This window comes from Urocitellus parryii, chromosome 1, assembly GCF_045843805.1.
Source record: "Urocitellus parryii isolate mUroPar1 chromosome 1, mUroPar1.hap1, whole genome shotgun sequence".
NCBI lineage: Eukaryota > Metazoa > Chordata > Mammalia > Rodentia > Sciuridae > Urocitellus > Urocitellus parryii.
The window spans coordinates 163,916,345-163,938,692 of NC_135531.1; the positions used below are offsets into that span (position 1 = coordinate 163,916,345).

The 22,348-nt window shown below is 45.8% G+C and overlaps 2 protein-coding genes across 2 annotated transcripts; both read left to right on the top strand.

Annotated features, from left to right (window-relative positions):
- The first annotated feature begins 4,178 nt into the window (after positions 1–4,178).
- On the top strand, positions 4,179–5,123 carry LOC144254581 (olfactory receptor 2W3-like). The gene has a single exon (XM_077797923.1). The coding sequence runs from the start codon at positions 4,179–4,181 to the stop codon at positions 5,121–5,123; it is 945 nt and encodes a 314-aa protein (XP_077654049.1).
- A 15,899-nt stretch (positions 5,124–21,022) lies between these two features.
- Positions 21,023–21,970, top strand: LOC144256752 (olfactory receptor 2W3-like). Its single transcript, XM_077802244.1, has one exon. It carries the CDS (start codon positions 21,023–21,025, stop codon positions 21,968–21,970), a length of 948 nt encoding a protein of 315 aa, XP_077658370.1.
- The last annotated feature ends 378 nt before the right edge of the window (positions 21,971–22,348 follow it).

The following is a 22,348-nucleotide window of genomic DNA, read 5'->3' on the forward strand; positions in this document are numbered from 1 at the left end:
ATGACCACTCAAAAGGCACAGCTGGAATGTAGCCTTTAAATCATCTCTTTATTTTTTTAATTAATTTTATTTTTAAAAAATACACGACAGTGGAATGTATTACGATTCTTATTACACATATAGAGCACAATTTTACATATCTTTGTATAAAGTATGTTCATGCCATTTCATGTCTTTATACGTGTACTTGTTTTTTTTTTGCATTACAATTCTTATTCCACATATATACCACAATTTTTCATATCTCTGTTTGTATTATAAAGTAGGTTGATACCCAATTTGTGTCTTCATATATGTACTTTGGATAATGATGTCCATCACATTCCACCATCCTTGCTAATCCCCTGCTCCTCCTTTACTCTCCCTTCCCTCTTCCCTATCTATAATTCATCTATTCGTCCCATGTTCCCCCTCCCTACCCCATCATGAGTCAGCCTCCTTATATCAGAGAAAATATTTTTTTTTAGGGGGGATTGGTTAACTTCACTTAGCATTTTCTTCTCCAATCGTCAACCATCTACCTGCAAATGCCATGATTTTATTCTCTTTTATTGCTGAGTAAAATTCCATTGGGTATATATGGCACATTTTTTTTTATCCATTCATCCACTGAAGGGCATCTAGGTTGGCTCCATAGTTTAGCTATTGTGAATTGTACTGCTGTAAACATTGATGTGGCTGTGTCCCTGTAGTGTGATGTTTTAAAATCTTTTGGGTATCAATTGAGGAGAGGGATAGCTGGGTCAAATGGTGTTTTTATTCCCAGCTTTCCAAGGAACCTCCAAACTGCTTTCCATATTGGCTGCATCAATTTGCAATTCCACCCACAATGTATGAGTGTACCTTTCCCCCTACATCCTCGTCAACACTTTTTAAAAATTTTTCATAATAGCTGCCATTCTCACTGGAGTGATATGATATCTTAGAGTAAACCTCCTCTTTAAAAAGTCTTCTGTTCAACTTGACAGAATTACATACTGAGATAATAGTCCTGTGTTTCTACTTTGCTAGGAAAGCAATACACCTCCCCCCCTTTTCTCCAGAACCTGTCCTTAGATATGAATTGTCATCAGGAATAAAGTCTGAGATTTGGGTAACACCATGGTGTTTACTGAAATAAAGTCACTGATGGGCAAGGCTATGGGATGTCACAACTCTTTTTTCTTTCCTCCTCTTTTTCTGTCTATGCCCTTTCTCCTCTCATAAACTAAACCAGTTAATAAAATGGAGATTTTTTCCTTCAGGGGGAGAAGAAAATTGTGAAACCAAGTTGCATTTATACTGTTTATAATAAATCTCTACTAAAGAAGAATATTTGGCTGACAGTCATGTTCTCCTGCCTAAGTATGACCAAATCCATTAAGAATTCAAAATAAAAATTAAAAAGCAAAGAAGAGTCTAGTAGGAGCAACCCATTTTTCACATCTCATTCTGCCAAATGACAAATTGGAAAGGAGACTCCTGAGGATATCCTGTGTTCCTTAAGTCCTTTTGCTGCTTTTAAGAACTAAGAAGCAACTCCATGGTTAGCTAACTTCATGGTTAGCCAAGACTCCCTCATGATTTGGTTTAATCATCCTTGCATCCTTTTAAATACACATCATATCTACAGCACAGCAATTAATGGGTAGCCTAAGTTCTTACCATTTCAAAATAATTTTTATATATAAAGTTTAAATAAACAAAGGAATAATGGAACTATTTTACCTTTATTTTTATGTGGTTCTAAGGATTAAACAGTGCTTTATGCATGTTAGGCAAGCACTCTAACACTGATCTCCAACTCCAGCCCTGGGAAATTTTAAATAATGCGTGGCCAGTGAATTTCTTCTTGCCATCAGCCTGAGAGGAAAGTCTACAAAGACCAATTTCATTGACCTGCAACAGGACATATTTCAAATATTCAGCACTTTTTGGCCCAGGAGTCCTTCTGGGTTCTAAGAACTGTGCCTCAGTGAATCACATTACTGGCCAAAAAAAAAAAAAGGTAATTTCTTCAATCCCCATTCCAGCAAAAGCAATAGGAAAGTTCAGAAACTTATCTGAAGAAAATACTTTTAAATGGAAGAAAGTAGAAACATCTTCAGAAATGATTGAGACCTATGGTGTTAGACTATGATGACAACATTTTGAAAATTAGAAGGCAGAATTTTTTGAAAGAAAATGTTATTCATGATAAGCTTAAACTAGAGGGGGAAAAGTATCTTTAAAACTTATTTTTCATAAAATTTTATGTCAAAAGATATGAATAACTTTTTTTCCAAGGCACTTGAACTTCTTTTCTCGTGTGAACTCTAATCTACAGACTGTGTTTCCCTTAGCTTGGTGAGGAAGAAGAGCTTCCCCAAGGTCAGGGAGCCCTGGCTGCAGCTCCACTGCTGTCACCAGCTGAGGGCTCCCTGAGCGCAGCGCCCACTGCGCCCAGGTGTAAAGGGCTGTGGGAAATCTACCCTTTCTCCAGGAGAGAACATGGAAGAGTGTTGACCAGTCCACAAGAAACACAGAGAAACCCACCGTGTGCAGGAAAAGGTGGCCGATTATTTAATAGGATAACCTTGGCAGGGATGGTAGAAGGTGTTTGCAGGGCAAACTGCTGGTGTGCAGAGAGCCACCAGGACTGGGCCAGTGGCTGAAGGGACCTCTCCATGCAGGGAATAGAGGATCCACTTTATTCTAGAGTGAGGATTCAGGGAGAAAACACTTGTCCTTCCCAGAAGGTAAAGGAGCCCTGCACTCCTTAGGGGCCCTCCTCTACAGAGAGGCAAGTGTGGGCGGCAGGACAGGTGCTTCTGCCCCTCTGCTTGGATTTATTTTGATTATTTATTTATTTATTTTGGAGAGAAATAGGTGATGTTTATTTCCCGTTTTTTAAAAGTGATGTTTTGGGTTAAATTTGAACTAATGTGACCAAAGGCACTACTCTAAGGTAACTCCCAGCAGGTGTCATGAGTCTGCTCCTCTCCCACACTTCCCTAAACTCTGGGTGTCACCCACATTTTTCAACTCTTAGATTAACCTATCAAAAAAGCAAAGGACTTTATGCTCCAATTTGTATAGCCTTAGTCATCAGTGGGAACATTCCTAGCACCTACAAGTCACTGGGTTGTGAATCACTTATAGTCTAGCGAGCTGTTCCGAGTCCTCTCTGATTTCTATGTTATTATAGGTTTTTCTTGCCAACGTTTTGAAAAAAAAATTTACAAAGTAGTCTTTTACCATTGTCATTTTCCAGACTTCGTTAGAAGCAGAGATTCTTTAAAAAATATATCCAGATTTATTCATATTTTATTTCACATTTTTAAGAACTGAAATTTGACTTGTGAAATCTACTCAAGTCCAAGATGAGGAGGAAAATAGAAAATACTTCATACTTTCTTGCAGTAGTTGAACATTTTTAAATGTTTAAATATGTAATTTGGTTTGTTTTGGCATAAGGAGTACAGCAGGGATCTACAACCCCCTCCTCTGCCCCAAATGTCACGTCACTCAGGCCACTTATGTTTTAATTACTGTATTTTCAATTTATGCTTAGATATATGTTAGTACAATTTCTCCTTGTAGACTTTTTTTTCTTAAAAAAGGATTATTTTCATGTTCTCTGTTTGCATGACACATCAGCTTTATTTAACACACACAGAAACTTCTATGTTTACACACATCCATATATGTGTGTGTGTGTGTGTATATTTATATTGTATATATTTTTTAAAAATCTGTGCATAAGTGGACCTTGATGTTCAAGGATGAGCTGCATTGGTATTTCCTAATCCCAACCAGGTGATTGTTTGGAGTGATCTTTTGTGCCTCTGAGGTTTTGACAGGAGCTCAGGAACTTGTGGCTCTGGAAGAAGCAGAGGTTGGAGCTTGGCAGGTGTGTGCCTTTCCTCTCTGGAATGACAGAGGACGGGGTGGATTCGGGATGAAGATTTCAGGCACATTCCCTGGGGCAGACCAGCTCTGCCCCTACACATGTGACATTTACTTAACCCACAGGTGCCTCAGTTTCCTTTTCAATAATTTGGAGACAGTAATCATAGCAGAGCCTTCACACCAGTGTTTAGGGCTTAGGTGAGTAAATAAACCTGCTCTGTGCTCCTTTAATCCTGGCGAGGAGTCCATACTCCAGCATCAGCCTTTGTCACTACTGGTGTTGACACCTCTCCTCAGGTGTAGTAGAGATGGACAAGACCAACGGCACCACTCAGGGCCACTTCATCCTCCTGGGTTTCTCTGACCGCCCCCACCTGGAGAGGGTCCTCTTTGTGGTCATCCTGGTAGCCTATCTGCTGACCCTGGTGGGCAACAGCACCATCATCCTGGTGTCTTGGCTGGACCCCCGGCTCCACACGCCCATGTACTTCTTCCTCACCCACCTGTCCTTCCTGGACCTCAGCTTCACCACCAGCTCCATCCCCCAGCTGCTCCACAACCTGAGTGGCCGCAACAAGACCATCAGCTATGTGGGCTGCGTGGTCCAGCTCTTCCTGTTCCTGGACCTGGGTGGAGTGGGGTGTCTGCTGCTGGCTGTCATGGCATATGACAGGTTCGTGACCGTCTGCAAGCCCCTGTACTACATGGTGATCATGAGTTCCAGGCTCTGCCTGGGCTTGGTGTCAGTGGCCTGGGGCTGTGGGATGGCCAACTCCTTGGTCATGTCTCCAGTGACCCTACGATTACCCCGCTACAGGCACAACAAGGTGGACCACTTCCTGTGTGAGATGCCAGCCCTGATCCGCATGGCCTGCGTCAACACAGTGGCCATAGAAGGCACTGTCTTTGTCCTGGCCGTGGGCATCATGCTGTCTCCCCTGGTCTTCATCTTGGTGTCCTATGGCCACATCGTCAGGGCTGTGTTCAGAATCCAGTCATCCTCAGGAAGACACAGAATCTTCAACACCTGTGGCTCCCACCTCACCGTGGTCTCCCTGTTCTATGGGAACATCATCTACATGTACATGCAGCCAGGAAGCAGGTCCTCCCAGGACCAGGGCAAGTTCCTCACCCTCTTCTACAACATCGTCACCCCCCTCCTGAATCCCATGATCTACACCCTCAGAAACAAGGAGGTGAAGGGGGCACTGAGAAGGTTGCTGCTGGGGAACAGAAAGTGGGGCAAGGTGTGAGGCCCTGGACTGCCCAGCATCCAGCCTCAGGGTCAGCTGCAGTGGGGCCATTGCTGGCCTCTGAGCTGTGGAGCAGAACTGGTCTCAGCCTACAGCTCTCAGCATCCTAGCAGGGCTGGCCTTCTGGAAACCTGTTTGTGGACAGTGTTGTGTGTTTTATGAGAGAACAGCACAGGGCCTGTCACCCACACCTAGGTGTGCAGACCTCACCCCACCAGCTCCTATTAGGGCCTCGCTGGAAGCAGCCCTCTCTTGAGTTCTGCTTCTGTAGTTTATTGTTAGTTCATATTGTGCTCTCACATAGGCATTTTATCTAGAATCCCCCAGCTCTCTCTGGGCTCTTGGTGTGAACCACTGTCTCTTCCTGGATGGCATCAAAGGCTGAGTTCAGTGGTGTTTTCTCTCCCATATTGCACCACAGGCTTACATGGTATTTCTGCCCTTTGTTGGACAGATAGATGAGTATGGTGGGTACACAAGTTTAAGAGGATGACTATAAGATGGGCCCACTGGCTGACACCCCCCCCCATGCTTTCTTTGCCAAAAAGCAATTTCCCTGCAGCCCTCCCTGGCCCAAGTGGACAGGATATGTCAAATTCATCAGCAAACTACCTGTTATCTGCATGGAAGTGCAGGTAGGAATTAGCATTGATGAGAGGAACCCAAGAGAGTTTGAAGGGAGTGATTTTTATGACCCTTTTCCCAGACCAGATTCTGAAAGATAAGCATAATTCCTCCTAACCATAAAACCTGTAAGAATGTATAGTTAAGAATCCAGGCTGGGCACAGTGATGCACACCTGTAATCCCAGCAACTCCGGAGGCTGAGGAAGGAGGATCACAAGTTCAAAGCCAGCCTCAGCAAAAGTGAGGTTATAAACAACTCAGTGAGACCCTGTCTCTAAATAAAATACAAAAGAGAGCTGGAGATGTGGCTCAGTGGTCTAGTGCCCCTGAGTTCAATCCTAGGTACAAAAAAAAAAGTATCCAATTAGAAGCGGTCAGCATGGGCCAAGGTGACATAGGGTTGCCATGATAGTGGGGACTTAAAAGTCTTATGTCACCCTGTTTTCAATCTAAAGTCAAGAGGTGGACCTGGACTGATCTTTCTGAAAACTTCTCTGGGACCCCAACAAAACTGGAGTGCAGGAATGGTACACTGTCCCTTTCCTCTCTGAGTGGACCGAGTCTCTCACTTGAGAGTGTTCCCTTCCCCATTTTCCTATCCCTTCAGTAAAGTCATGCCTGTTTCTCTGACTGACAGGCCTGAAACCTTTCTGATGTGATCACAGAGTCAGGTTTTGAAAGTTCGGAGTCTTTCCCTTGTCTCAGTTTCCCTGAAGGCCCCATACCGGTAACATCTTCTTCCCCAAACATGGTCATTGTCTCTGATGTCTGGATTCATGTCTGGATTAACACTCTGGATTCATGAAGATTTTCACATGTGACATTGATTTTGAATCATTTACATCTTGAAGCATGATGATTTTGCAGTTGTGTTTTAATTTTGCTTGTGAGAAGCACCTGGTGTTTGCCAGGTTCCCACCTGGTGCTTCGAGGACATCTCATCTCTGTGCTTGTGAGAGGCCAGTGTGACTGGCATCCTTCCCACTGTACCCACTTGGTGCTTGAGATGTGGAGGTTGCATCAGGAGATTTGTTCAGAAGAAGAGAACCAGGATTTACCCAGGGCCTCTCTGACTCCAGTCCCTGAGGTTCCTACTGCACAGAAACTTTCAAAGTGTGAAACTTCTACAGCCTTTGACAGGTGGAGACTCCCCAGGGCTCCTCCACTTGCTGTGCACACAGAACCCCTGAGAGCTGGGAGGCACACTCTGATTCAGGGGTCCTGGGAGGGCTGAGGGTCTGCACTTCCCTCATCCCCCAGGTGACACTCCTGGGACTCAGGTCACATTTTGAGGACCTAGGGGCAGGTCACCTTTGCCCTGAGGGCAGACACCTCTAGGGAAGAGCCAGGACAACAGCACAGACCAGGGAAAGGAGGTGGGAGAAGGTGGCCCAGGCTCCTCTGCCACCACTGCCCTTCCCAGCCCTGTTTCTTCCCTCACCTCCTAGGGGGTGTGCTGTCCCCACCCCACCTCTCATTTCCTCCTCTCCACACCACAAGTCACAAGGCACCAGCCCTGGGGTGGGGTTAAGTGGAACCAAACCAGAGCTCCCTGGAGGGGCTTCCTGGGCTTCAGGGGGCCCAGGTGTGAATATGCAAGTCCCCTGTGTGATTAAGGATGTGATTAAGGATGTGGTCAGGCTGAGGGTGAATGGGAAACTGGGCTCCCTGTGAGACCCTCCCCAGAATGAAACCCAGGAGTCCTGCTGGAGCTGAGCCAGCCCTGGAAGAGGTTCCTGGGAATGGGGCAGAGCTCCCTGGACCCCTGGGACCCTCCTCCTTTTGAAAGGAGCTCACTAGTGTTCTGAGTGGACTCCATGCTCCTTGTCCCCACGCAGCTTGGAAGGTGCCAAACTCCCAGCCTCTGGAAAAATATCCCAGAGAGAGCAAAGTGTTGCCAGTTTTGACCCCGAGGCTGGGTCCTTTCTCACTCAGAACTGTAGAAGCAAAACATTGTTAACAGTGGCTGGGCACCTTTTGAAATAGCTCTGAGGCTTATTTTTAAAAAGGACTGTTTTCCTTTTCCTCTTCTCCCTTTACCCCTCCCTAACTGGGGGTGGGAACAAGATTATCTTTGAGTTATCTGTGCCTCACAGAAGCCAGACTTCTGCCAGGTTATCTAGGAAGTGGTTGTCTCCCAAATTAACAAGTGAATCCTAACACACCCCTAGGGCACCCCAAGATTTCCTGTCAGGGCACTCCTGGAATGCAGCCTTTGAATAGCTCCTTTAAAGTTCCCCTGCTGTTCCTGCTGATGGGCAGAATCACAGCTTCTGGGACTGAAGTCCCCTGTGTTTCTCCTTTGCCAGCAAAGCAATAACATTTATTTTTCCCTTTTCTCAAAACCATGTCCTCCTTATTGAATTGGCATAGGCATAAGAACTGAGCTTTTGGTTGCAACAGAATCAAATGCCAATTGAGAAACCAAGGAGAATTTGATTCTTGGCCAAGAACAGGAGGAGTAAAATCTGGACTCCCAAGTGAACTTCTCACCCTTAAGATGGGGCAGCAATTAAGGTAGGGTAAAAGGAATGAAGGGGAGGGCTGGTTGCAAAGGGGAGAGACATTCAAGGGTGTTATTGTGATGAAGTCAGAGTTGTCTGGTGGTCACTCTGCCAGCATATTAACTCCAGGTTCACCAGCTCCTTAAGAGGGACTCTGGCCTTGAGCAGCCTGTCCTCTGGATGGAAATTCAGTGAGACTTTCCAGGCTGGCCAGGACAAGACAGGTAACAAATGTGGTTTGCTTAACTCTGTTTCAGAGCAGAGACCTTCAGGGAAACTGGGCCCCTGGGAACTCCCTTCAAACCCTGATTTTTGCCATCAAGTCAGAAAGATTTCAGGCAAGATTTTATTAGGAGGGATGGAAAGGGAAAAGGGACAGTCTCCAGGGAGAGAGGGTCCTCCCAGACAGGACAGGACAGCATGCCCCTCCTTGCCCTCTAGTTTTATTGGGGTACCAGGGAAGTTTCCAGAATCCTGCTCAAGGCCACCTTCTGACTTTGGACCAACAGCACAGAAGTGCATGGACCTCCTCCAAGAGATGGGGGTGGTGCTCACTGAGGACAGAGTCACTGAATTTGCCCCCACTTCCTGCCTCCTCTGTTGGTTCCTTGCACTTTGAAGAGCCTTCAGCAAGCTTCCCTTTTGTCCTGGGCACACTGAAGAGGACTGTAATAAAGAAAGCTCCTGGATTCTAGTAGGGACAGAGGGTGTCAAGATGGGAGGACAGGCAGGTAGCAGTGAAGCCAGAATCAGACAGGCAGTCAGGATAGACAGGTAAGTCAGGTTGCATCAAGAAGGCCAATTTGAGTGAGTCTGGGAAGTTGGAGACTGTCCCCTGAGGGACTGAAAGGCCTTCAGAGCCCTTCCTCCACCCTATCAAGATAACCTGCTGAGGTAACCTGTCCCAGGGATTGCCCCTCCCTACAGGGAGTTGTGAAAGTTGTTGATTAATGTTTCCTGGGCTGCTCCATCTGGCCCTTCCCCACCATCTTCTTCTCACCTTTTGGCCATGCATTGAGCATCTCCTGGGCCTAGTCAGGCACTTAGGAAAGGAGATACCAGGGGAAGAGAGCAGGAGAACACAGAAAGCCTAGGCAGGACACCCTCGCTTCCTGGGATACCAGCTATATCCTCCTACTCCCTCCTGCAGAAGTCTATGTACCCCCTTTTAAATAAACTCTATTTATATGCCTGCCTTGGTGTGCTTCTCTAATGCCATACTTAAACATGGAGGGACCAGAACTCACCACCCTTAACCAGTGGTATCAGCAGCATGGCTGGGCACAGATGCTGCGCCTACTAGATGCTAGAACCTAGAAACCTGTGCATATAGTCAGTTGATCCCAGTTTAGGACTATGTATGATTGGGCCATCTAAGTTGTTCCCACCAAGCTTATGAAACCAAGAATAACTGGGGTCTGCTGAAAAGAGGTCTGACTTGAGCCAGCTGAAAGACGATCACAATCTCACTTACTTTTTGGACCTGAGTCAGTTGCTAGATGAGGAGATTATGGCAGAAGTGAGGACAGGCCTCATGTTCCTCCACAGTTTTACTGCAGAGCTGGACCTGACTCAAGGAGGACTTCTGTGGACATGGACAAACATATTGGAGAAAAGAGCACATATTGGGTGGAATAATACATGCAAACACTGATAAACAGTTATTGGCTTCTCAGGGACATTGGGTGGAAAAGAGTTTGATTTCACATAATGGTAACAGAAAGACACAAGACTACTATGACCTTATACTTAAATTTCCATCACTCCAGACTCAGAAACGCTCTTATATGGATGCCCTGGCCCATAGAAAGGGCGATTTTGGCCAAAAGCTATGCAACACCGCCACCTGGAGGAAGTAGCGAAGATAGCGTTTCATCCCACCGTCAGCAGGTGTGACTTGGAGGTAGCTGTGGTGTCCCCACTTGCCTTTTCACTTTTCCAGTGAAGGTCAGACCTGGAAGTTGCAGTGTGCCATCAGCAACATAGTGGCGGTGATCACTGCTCTAGAAGTGAGCGCTTCTCCTTAGCTTTCTTCATTTTCCTGCAAGCCCACAGTCCTCAGGTAGTGTAAATAGGGCTGATCATAAGTGTGTCAATGAAGCTCAGCTTTCATGTGAAGCACAGGTGTTACAGCTCCATTGCAGGTGACATGGACGTTTGCTTGGCCAAACTTTAGTCAGGATCATGACTCATCCTTATGAAATGCACTTATAGCAAAGAACCCTTGCTACATCTGCTTAGGTAGAAATTCCTGGGCTGATCCCTGATCATCTTCCCACAGGTAGCCACTGACCATCCTGGGCAGGCTTCAGCAATCGTCCCATTAGGTCAACTTAGCCAGAGGTCCCTTAGGCTGGTGCTTGGATTTAGCCACCTTCCCTACAGATCCCACACCACTCCATCCCCACTTGCTGCACTCAGAGCTGAGCCCAGTCCCTCTCAAGCCTGAGCCCTAAGGCCCAGCACAGTGGTCCTTATCTATAGTTTTCCTACTTCATGTTAATTCCTATCACTGAATGATTCTTCTCAGCAAAAGCATATAATGTAATCAATAATGTAAAACTGTCAGAGCCTTCTCCCAGAGACCATGGAGAAAATATGCCAGCTGGAATTATGAGCAGCTGGAAGGGGAGAAATGCAGTATCTCTTAAAGTGGCCCTTTATTATTTACTGACATTTTTAAACTTCATGGAGGAATAGTTTACTGACAACCTTTAACAATGATTTCTGGATAAAGGAAGATATCAGTACAGGTAGATTCACTAGTAAAGGGATATCAACAGAAATGCCTGTTTTCCCTGAAAGCAAGTACAGCAGCAAATGCACCGACACAGATATGGGACAGTCCAGGAGCCAGGGCAATCTTACATATGCTCCTGGGGATTTCAGATGACACACCCAGGAGGACCACTGTAAATCAGAGGCCATACGCAGGTTGGCCAGCAGGGGGCACTCTGCTCACTGCGGAGTGTAGAAAACCATCCCACCGAATCAAGGACAGGGTTCTAAACTCAGGAAACTGGATGAAGCCTTCTGGACCCCAGCACAGCACAGAGCACAAGAAGAGACTGCAGAGGTGTGAGAGAGAGAGAGGCCTCGGGAGGTGCTGGGAAGGAAACCCTCCAGCTCCAGGTCCTCTAGACCGTCTGGGGAATACACTGGCACACAGAGATTAAGGGAGAGGTCTGGGATATAGCTCAGTTGGTAGAGGGCTTCCCTCACATGTACAAGGCTCTGGGTTCAATCCCCAGCACCACCAAAGAGAGACAGATTAAGGGAGAAAAGCTATTCAGTGATTTGCATGTGCGTGGGAGTCGCCCTCATGTGGAGACCTAGAGAATGGCCAGGTAACTGAGATGGCAGAGCCTCTTGAGCTACAGAAAGGGTGTGGGTGTCTGGCATGCTGGAGGGAAGGGAGCAATCCAGGGAATGAGGGTGGCCTTGCTGTGCAGATAGGTCTGCGAGTGCCAGCGTTGTGGTGTGCAGCCCTCTTCCTGGAAGACACCTTTACTGATACAATTTCCTCCCCAAACGGGGTTCTTCAGAGCCACTCCTGTGCCTGCAGTTGCTCAAAAGAATGACCTTGGAATCAATAGGCCAGCGGGCATATTGGGGGGCCTATTTTGGTCTTTAGAGTCATAATTTAGGATGGCATGTGGTGAGCCCCAACATCAAGGCACCCACTTGGGAAGGGTCTGCCAACGCTGTAGGCTTCTGAAGGCCTCCTCTAGCACAGCTGATTGCCCCCAATTCCATTCCCCTTGTGCAGTCCTGACACAGCCACTGTCCCTCACTCCAGCACGCAGAGGGCACTCATCTGTGTTTCCAGATACACCCTAGTCAACCCCAGTGTGGAGGTTTACTGAATCTACTGTGTTAACTTGACGCTGAGACCAAAATACCTGGCAAGAACTGCGTAGGGGAGCAAAAAGCCAATCTTGGCTCATGGTTTCAGAGATTTAGTCCATGGTCAGCCAATGCCACTGCTCTGGGTGGGTCTTAGGTAGGGCAGAGCATCACCTTGGTGGAAGGGCATGGAGAAGTAAACCTGCTCAGGTGTGAGATGAGCTTCTGTCATAGCAATCTCTTCCTATCTGCAGAAGAGGGTGCTCAACAGGCCGTCACCTTTTTTGTGGGCTATGTTGGGTTTTGTCTGGTGCTTGAGTTTCTTTTGGGGTGGGGGGCTTTTGCTAAGTTTTTGCTGTAGTATTATTTATTCACATTTTATAGCATGTATTTATAATTTATAACATATAAACTTTTCCCTACTGCCTGCAGCCCAGGTGTTAATGGACAGGTCCCAGACTTGACCCCAGTTCTTCTCTCCTGCTGGGTCTTCTTTCAGAAGGGCAACTATAACTGTGACCACTCTGCATGGTGACCCACAGTGCTCTTTGTCTTCTGACTCGGAGTCAGTTCCAAGGTCATCCCCAAAGTGGATGTTGTTCTTCACCACATGCACCTCCCATAAAGCTTTAATCTCTAGCATATATAAAGAACTCAAAAAACTTAACACCAAAACCCACAAATAGCTCAGTCAATAAATGGGCTAACGAACTGAACAGACACTTCACAGAAGAAGAAACACAATGGATCAACAAATATATGAAAAATTGTTCAGCATCTCTAACAATTAGAGAAATGCAAATTAAAACTACATTAAAATTTCATCTCACTCCTGTCAGAATGGCAAATATCAAGAATATAGGCAACAATAAATGATGGTGAGATGTGGGGGAAAAGGTACACTCATATATTGTTGGGTGGGACTGCAAATTGGTGCAAACACTATGGAAAGCAGTATGGAGATTCCTCAGAAAACTGGGAATGTAACCACCATTGACCCAGCTATCCCACTCCTCCGTTTATACCCAAAGGATTTAAAATCAGCAATTACAGTAATGCAACCACATCGATATTTATAGCAGCTCAATTCTAATAGCTAAACTATGGAACCAACCTAGGTGCCCTTCAATAGATAAAATGGGTAAAGAAAATTTGGTGTATATATATATATATATATATATATATATATATATATATATATTCAATGGAATATTACTTAACTTTAAAGAAGAATGAAATTATGGCACTTGCCAGTAAATGGGTGGAGCTGGAGTATATCATGCTAAGCAAAATAAGCCAATCCCAAAAAACTGAAGGCCAAATATTTTCTCTAATATGTGGATGCTGATTCAGAATAAGGCACTAGGGAAGAATAGTGTTACCTTAGATTAGATGGAGGGAAGAGAAGGGAGGGGAGGGGAGGAGATGTAGTGATAGGAAAGATAGTAGTATGAAACAGACATTATTACTGTATGTATATATGTGACTGCAGGACCAATGTGATTCTGCAACATGTACATTCAGAAAAATGAGAAATTATATCCCTTCTATGTATGATACATCAAAGTGCATAAATGCATCCTACTGTCATGTATAACCAATTAAAACAAACAAAAATAATTTAAAAAAATTCTTTCTCTGCCATCATAAAATTCGGGTGGTTTTGATTGCTTTCATTTTCATTGTTTTTATTTTGGAGAATGCATGAAGAAATGTGGATGTAGGTAGCTACAGTGTGCTGTGGAAGCCCCCCACTTCTCCTTGGGAGTTTTAGTGGGAGGTCTCTTCACTGGGTGACCCAGGCATGGCCATGGTGCGGAGCCACCAGCAGAGGAGTGCTGTCCTGAGGTCCTGAGTTGGAGACTGGTTCACCCCTCAGTGTGACAGCAATACGGACAGCCAAGCTGAGAGCCCCAGAGAGCAGACTGTAGATGGCTGACTAAGGCCTTCAGGTAGGACAGCCCAGACAGCAGTATTCTTAAATTTTCAAAATCAAAGGGGAATCCACACTTGACACATACCATGTAGCTGTCTGTGAAAAGGTCTTGCTGCTCCTCACAGCTTTGAAGGAGGCTCCCTGGCATGTGAGAGCAGGGAAGCAAGGGCCAGCGATGTGAGAGGCACTTTGTGCTCAAAAAACTGGCCCCAAACAGCAACAGCAAACAGCAAAGCCAAGCAAGGGAAAGGAAAGACGCACACAGAGGGTGGGAAGGAGAACTACCTCAGGAAGCCAATTTCAAGACGTATTAGAGAGCATATGTGCTGAAATAAAAATATGTGCAGAGATATTTAGTCATCAAAGTAAAATATATTCCTGCTAATTAAAAATATGGTAAGAAATCCAACAGAAGGGCTCAATGATTAGAGTGAGGAAATAGTCCAAAAACAATCCATAATCAGAAAGAAATGAAAATAAAAGAAAAAAAACAAAATTGATACAGAAGATGGAACACTAAATAACAGTAGTCTTAAAAGTTGGGGCTGGGATTGTGGCTCAGAGGCAGAGTGCTTGCCTAGCATGCATGGGACCTGGGTTAGATTCTCAGCACCACATAAAAATAAAGCATTGTTTTTGCTCCATCTACACCTAAAAATATAAATATTAAAAAAGTAGAAATAGAGGAAAGGAATCACTAATGGGATCAGTTGACAGCGTTTAGTTCTGAAAGTCAGGTATTACCACATTAAAGGGCTTCCTGAGACCACAGCAAGGTGGTGAAGATGGTTTACTATTCATAATATACAAGGAAAGCAATTTCTCCATAAGCTTCTGCAGAGGCTAAAATGACCAGAAGTTCAATGGTTTTCAGTTTCTCACCAACAAATTGAAATTGAAAATTTTCAAAGTAAAATATTGTCGCTAACCCAAATGTCATTCACAGAGAGGCTAAAATAATTTTGTTTAAAGACAGAGAGAGAGAGGGAGAGAGAGAGAGAGAGAATTTTAATGTTTTATTTTTTAGTTTTTAGTTTTCGGCGGACACAACATCTTTGTTTGTATGTGGTGCTGAGGATCGAACCCAGGTCACACGCATGCCAGGCGAGCGCGCTACTGCTTGAACCACATCCCCAGCCCAAATAAATATTTTTAAGGTCATAAAAGTTTAACTTCTCTAGGAAACTTTTTAAAAGACTCTGTGTTTCTGTAAAAATAGAAAATATGAGGGAAGAAGATGTGAGTTAAGGGGCTGCAGGTCCAACAAGCAGCCGGGGCAGGTCTGGGAGCTGAGATGGGGCTGTGCCTGTGGCGTGGAGGAGGTCTACCAGGGCAGAGCAGGCTGAGCTGACCCCAGCAGACACAGATGTCAGTCTAGACTCATATACAACCTGATGGGTGACTTTTCTGAGGTGAAGATAAGTTAGGCAATAGTTATTCTGTAGATTTCACACTCTCAAGGTATAATTGTAGTGAAATATGTTTGTGCATGATCATTAACTTGAAATGCCTTCTCTCTGCTCTAAAGAGTATGAAATAATTTATTCCCAACCCACATTTGTGTGGCCTTATACGTTTTATTCTGGTGATTTATAAGCACTGAATCCTCTATTGGGAATATCCAACTCTCCATTTTTGTGTATTCTGCTGATTTCCTGTCTGTAGCAGTATTTCTTTTCTTTTTTATACAATCTTAGTTTTTTTCATGTGACGTATTTATTATTCTTCTTACTGTAATATTAGAGAAATAAGAATAAATTTCAGTATTTCTAAGTTGTGTTCTAGAACTCTGCGTTGGGATCTACCAAGGGGAAGAAGAAGGACCCATTGCAGACACTAAGACTAAATGACTAAATGCTCCCATCACATCCAGTGTGGGAAGCTCAGTGCTCAGAGCATGGACAGTCGATGTTTGGGGACCTACACAAAGGAACTGCAGCAAGATCCCTGTTTGGGGGAGAATGTGCTCAGCAAGTTTAGAGCACAAACTTGCCCCCCATCTCCTGGGACAGAACTGGGAGCCCTGGGACTCATTAAGCCCTCTGCTTCTTCCTCTAGTTGCTGTCAGGCAATTAGCATGTTTTCTGTTTCTTGTGTTCTCTGTGTCTCCTGGTGCAGCCTGTCTGTTGAACTGAGCAGGAAAAGACAGCCAAGGGTCTTCTGTTTGCTTGGAAATGTAGGAATTGCAAGGTGATTTGTTAGTTTTTGTGGCTTGCAGTACTGGGCACTGGACCCAGGGTTGGTCCACCACTGAGCCACATCCCCAGCCCTTTTTATTGTGAGACACAGTCTTGTTAAGTTGCTGAAGCTGGCCTGGAACTTGTGATCCTCCTGTGTCACTCAGGCTTGTAGCTGGGATTACAGGCAGGACTACAGTGCCTGGCCAAATTGAAGATTTTGATTGATTTTTCTGCCTGGTTTTATTTGAGAAATGTATTTGATGATTCCATTTTCATGAAATTGATGCAATCCCACTGGCAAATCTCTTTATTTACTTATTTATTTTTTTGTTGCCACAAACTCGTATTAATGAATTAGGAATATACTTACATAAATAAGTTTTTAAGTAACATTTCCTAGTGAACATCTGAATCTCTGTGTTAATTAAACTACAGATGTGGGCTGACTTTACTGTTTCATTTCGGGAAGAAATTAGCCTCAAGGATTCATGCTGCTCCTCAGAGAACATGCCTGCTGGTGCCCATGTGAGTCCATGGGGAGACTCAGGGGAGCCTTCATCTGCCCTGGGCATGGTAAGAAAGTGGAGATGAGGAAGCATTGTTCTCACCTCTTTGCCCACAGGTGTGGGTTGCAAGGCTTGTGACAATAAAATACCACTGGAGGCTGGGTGTGGTGGCACATGTCTATAAAACTAGCAGCTGGGGAGGCTGAGACAGGAGGATTGAGAGTTCAAACCAGCCTCAGCAACAGCAAAGCTCTAAGCACCCCAATGAGACCCTGTCTCTAAATAAAATACAAAGTAGGGCTGGGAGTGTGGCTCTGTGATCCAGTGCCCCTGAGTTCAATTCCAGGTATTAAAAAAAATTATGAAAATTATGAATTACTCCACATTTTTGATTTAAAGAAGCTGATGAGGACATTTCATATGAAGGGGAAAAAAATACAACTCTGATTTTCTTGTTTTCTGTCACAGGCCAGAGGAAAAACATGGTTGTACAAAACAGAAGTGTGACTGATTCCCTGTAATTTCTCCTCTGTCCCTCCCTTAAGCCCAGGGATCCCATGGGGAATGTGAATGCCCTGGAGTACCAAGCCCTGTTACTCTGGGTCCTCTTCCCACTGTCTCTGAGGATCCCTCTGATGTCAGCTTCACGAAACCTTGTCCTCAGGGCCACTGAGGCCCGCTGGAGTCCAGTAGGCAAGGGGAAGTTCCAGGGTCCCTACCTCTTTCTCTCCTGGTGTCTCTGCTGCTTTGTGGCACAGGAGAGTCATTCCCACCAGCTCAGGCTGGGCCTCTTCTGGAGAAAGAGCAAGAAAACAAAGGGGCATCGGAAATCACAGGGCAGAGGGCTTTGCTGGAGTCAGACCACCCCTCTTCCTCCTTCCACAACCAGCCAACCTCAGCTGCCTTGGCAACATGACATGCCACCAGGAATGGTGAGCAGGGTATGTACCTAACCTTTCTGCTGATTCTTCACTCCTTCTTCTGTGCATTAGCATGCTGACTACTGACCTCCTTGAACCATCCAGAGTGTGCAGGTAATGCCAAAGGAGAGGCATGGCCTCTGTTCTTAGAGAATTTAATAGAGTGATGCCCATGCACACCTGCAGAGTGCATGCCACACACAGACCTACTCAGAGTCCCACAGCAGGGAAACCATGCACAGCCAACTGTCTGGAATTCATTTCTGCTAGTTAATCAAAGAACACAGGCTATAGAAAATACACTTTGAGCTACTCTTCAAATAAAATAATAGGCAAGGATATGCATAGTGATATAAAAGAGAATGGACAAAATTCATTCATATCAATGGCCCAGAGGGTAAAGAAGATACTGAACTGCAGTAAGTTAATGAAGGGCAGTACCCAGCAGAGAACACTTTCATCTGAATTTGAAGTAAACTGGGTGTAGAGATAGGATGGGAAATAAGAAACCCAACCCAGACAGGTAACAGAAAACACTCGGTCATCAGCCTCAGCCCAACACAGGCTGTGGTAGGAAATCTGGATGTGAGGAAGACCAAGGGTGAGGTATGAGAACTGAATGTTGGAGTGATGTGAACACACCGCCAGCATTGGCATTGATGTGGTGGGCACCAGGCGCCAGGATCCCATGGAGTCACTGTGCTCTAGAGCAGGGTGAGGGACAGTGCTGTTTCCTGCGAGGAGTAAATGGCCCTCACAGCCAGGTCCTGAGGGGATGGGCAGAGCTCCTGCCACTCACCTGCTCTGTGCTGGTCACACCTATTGGCATTACCTACTGCACATCTGCTACGTGGGTGCCTGATTCCAGTGCAGGGGGGATAACAAGACATCCTCTTGTGCTCAGCAACCTCTACAAAATAAAACCTTAGGGCAGAATGAGAGACAGTGTACAGCAGGGGAAATCAATGCCTAAGTGTAGGGACAGAGGGTGTGTAGGAAGATGGGAGGCCCAGGGGACAGGTGGAGACCAAGGCTGCCAAAGCAGGGTCAGTGCAAGCAATCTGAGTCCTAGGAGCTGCACAGAGGAGGGTGAATCCAAAGGACATTATGAAGGGTGTGCCCAGGGCTGACTGGCCAGGCAGGCTTGCATGCTGCAAATGGCCACATGCAGGCCACGGAATTTTGAAAATTCTCAGCCCTGGAGAGTATAAGTTGGGACAGAAGATACATAGGCCATTGATGAGGGAATGGTTTGGAAGCAAGCCCATGCACATGGCAGGGTTCTTGGAAAGCAGGCAAAGGCAGCTGGAGATTCATCAGGAGGTGAGCAAAGGGAAACATTTGAACATTGTAGGGGGAGAGTAGTAATTCAGCAGAGGACTGAAGGTCACGGACAATGGTAGGGAAATGGAAGAAGTGGGGGAACTAGAGGAGGAGGGAAGAGCAGAGGGGACACTCAGCATAAATCCAGGCTGTGGTCCAGGTAATGCACAGGCAGGCACAGTCAGCTGAGGTGTGCACTGTGGATACGCAGGGAAGTGGGAAACTCCCCAGGGTGAAGTACCAGCTCCTCGTGACCTCCCACTGGGGTTATGATCTTAGTGCAATGAAAAGATCTGTGTCTTGCTTGGTACTGGTAGCATGAGGTCTAAAAGTTTGGTCTATATAAGCCTTTAAATTTCAAATATTTGAAAATGGTATCATTAATTTAAGAAGCAGTCATAGCTTCTTATGTTCTATGAGATTTCAAGGTGGCATTTTATGGACTGAAGTTGACCTCCTCCTACCTGGACAGTAGATGGAGTCTTAGGAAGCAAATGATACAAAGAGTGGGAAAACGGAAGTGAAGTTTGTTCCACAATCAAGGAACCTGCAGCAATGGAAGGAAAAGAGGCACAAGAGGGTCAGTCCCCTCTGCCAAGGGCACACTTCTTCATTCTAATAGGAGGTGGAAAAGGGACAGGCTTATCTCCTTAATGTCTGTCTGAGACCTGCTTATAAACATTTAGTGATCACCAAACCCCAAAATTCTGGCTAAAATATTCCTCCCTCTGGGTCACATAGGGAAGTCAGTAACCACTTCATTAATTAGTTAAAATGCAAAGTTCTCAAGCTGAACACAGGTACTAGAGACATAGGATGAAATGACCGTAATCTCTCTCTTCCAAAACTGTCTTGAAAGGAGATTGAGGGCAACTCAAGAAGAGAGTCACATGGCACATACTCCTATGGAACAGTATCCCGTCGTAAGCCTGGGTTAGACACCAAATCCTCAGACTCAGCCTCTTACAGGGTGACTGAAATCACAGACCCTGGAGGAATCAGACAGGCAGGAAAACTCACATCAGTCTTGGTGATGAAGGGCCATAATGTGGAAAAGCCAAAATGTGGAGCTGAATCCCTCTCTCTCTTTCTTTCTTTATTCCTTTCTCCTTCCTTCCTCCTCCCTCCCTCCCTTTCTCCTTCCTTTTTCCTCTCTCCCTCCTTTCCTTCCTTCTCTCCTCCTTCCTTCCTTCCTTCCTTCCTTCCTCCCTCCCTCCCTCCCTCCCTTTCTTCCTTTCTTCCTCCCTCTTCCCTCCTCCCTCCCTTCTTTCCTCCTCCCTCCCTTCCTTCCTGTCTCCTTCCTTTCTTCTCTCCACCCTCTCTCCCTTCTTTCCTTCTCTCCTCCTTCTTTCCTCCTCCCTCCCTCCCTTTCTCCTTCCTTTCTTCTCTCCTCCTTCCTTCCTTCCTTCCTTCTTCTTTTCCTTTCTTTGAGAAGTCTGGCAGGAGCCAACCTCTCCTAGATTGGTGATGACGAAAGTTGCCACGGCGTCCACCCAGCCTCAGGTGCACTCAGGATGCTCATTCACAGAGAGAGGAGGGACTCTGACCCTAGTACCATGTCTCCACTTTCCTCCTGGACTGAGGAAGAGGACAGATGAGCTCTGCTTGTTCATGGGAAGCCTGATTCAGGGGGTTCAGATCTAGAGGAAAAATAGGGAATTTTCTGCCCTAAAACTTATTTCCGTAAATCTTAAAAATGTTTTCACCTTCAAAAAATTTGATCAATTTTTAGCAAAATGTTCATAATATACTGTTTAAAAATATATTCTCTCTTAAAGAATATGTTTATTTTTAATTCCCACAAACTTTCTGTTTATTTTTTAAATAATATTTAGGTTTTACATTTTGTTTTGAGTACATTTTTTTTTTACCCTTGATGTATAAACACTGTTGATTTCTGGTGTTAACCCAGTAAGCGATGCACATGGACAGGCACGTTTTCACCAGAAGTTCCAGATGTTCTTAGTATGTGACAGGGGTGCAGAGGAGCTGGGAATTACTTTTTCTTTTCTTTTCTTTTTTTTGTTTCAAATTCCATTTTCCTCAGGTGTAGTAGAGATGGACAGGACCAACGGCAGCACCCAGGGCCACTTCATCCTCCTGGGTTTCTCTGACCGCCCCCACCTGGAGAGAGTCCTCTTTGTGGTCATCCTGGTAGCCTACCTGCTGACCCTGGTGGGCAACAGCACCATCATCCTGGTGTCTCGGCTGGACCCCCGGCTCCACACGCCCATGTACTTCTTCCTCAACCACCTGTCCTTCCTGGACCTCAGCTTCACCACCAGCTCCATCCCCCAGCTGCTCCACAACCTGAGTGGCCGAAACAAGACCATTAGATATGTGGGCTGCGTGGTCCAGCTCTTCCTGTTCCTGGGCCTGGGTGGAGTAGAATGTCTGCTGCTGGCCGTCATGGCCTATGACAGGTTCGTGGCCGTCTGCAAGCCCCTGCACTACATGACTATTATGCATCCACAACTCTGCCTGGGCTTGGTGTCAGTGGCATGGGGCTGTGGGATGGCCAATTCTTTGATCATGTCACCAATGACGTTGTTGCTACCTCGATGTGGGCACAACAAGGTGGACCACTTCCTGTGTGAGATGCCTGCGCTGATCCGGTTGGCCTGCATCAGCACTGCTGCCGTGGAGGGCATCGCCTTCATCCTGGCCGTGGGCATCGTGCTGTCTCCCCTGGTCTTCATCTTGGTGTCCTATGGCCACATCGTCAGGGCTGTGTTCAGAACCCAGTCGTCCTCAGGAAGACACAGAATCTTCAACACCTGTGGCTCCCACCTCACCGTGGTCTCCCTGTTCTACGGGAACATCATCTACATGTACATGCAGCCAGGACACAGCTCCTCCCAGGACCAGGGCAAGTTCCTCACCCTCTTCTACAACATCGTCACCCCCCTCCTGAACCCCCTGATCTACACCCTCAGAAAGAAGGAGGTGAAGGGGGCACTGAGAAGGCTGCTGCTGGGAAATATAAGTTTAGGAAAGAATTTATAACCAAAGATAAATTTGGGAACTTCCGCTTACGTTAATCCTTACAAAGCTGGAGATGTTGAACCACGATTTAGTATCACCAATGTCTGTCAGAATTTCAGCAGGATTCATCACCAGCTTGTCCCTGACATTTAGTTTGCCTGGTGTACAAGTCATGCAGGAGTACAGCAGGGCTGACACCCAGAAGCAGGACTTAAGGGAAGGTCTGCTGACCACTGCTGATGCAGATATGGAGAAGGGCTGTGCTGTTCTCACAGCTAGGTGTTTGGAGGAATCTGTGTTTTCCACGCCTAGAGGGGAAAGGGAGGAGGGAAACAGCTCTTCCTTGAATGGGCTGTGGGATGTAGAACCATGAGTACAGTGCACTGAGGGTCTCATCCT

Bases quoted from the DNA above. Each gene is read 5' to 3' on its own strand.
- LOC144254581 (XM_077797923.1), top strand. From the start codon at position 4,179: ATGGACAAGACCAACGGCACCACTCAGGGCCACTTCATCCTCCTGGGT.
- LOC144256752 (XM_077802244.1), top strand. From the start codon at position 21,023: ATGGACAGGACCAACGGCAGCACCCAGGGCCACTTCATCCTCCTGGGT.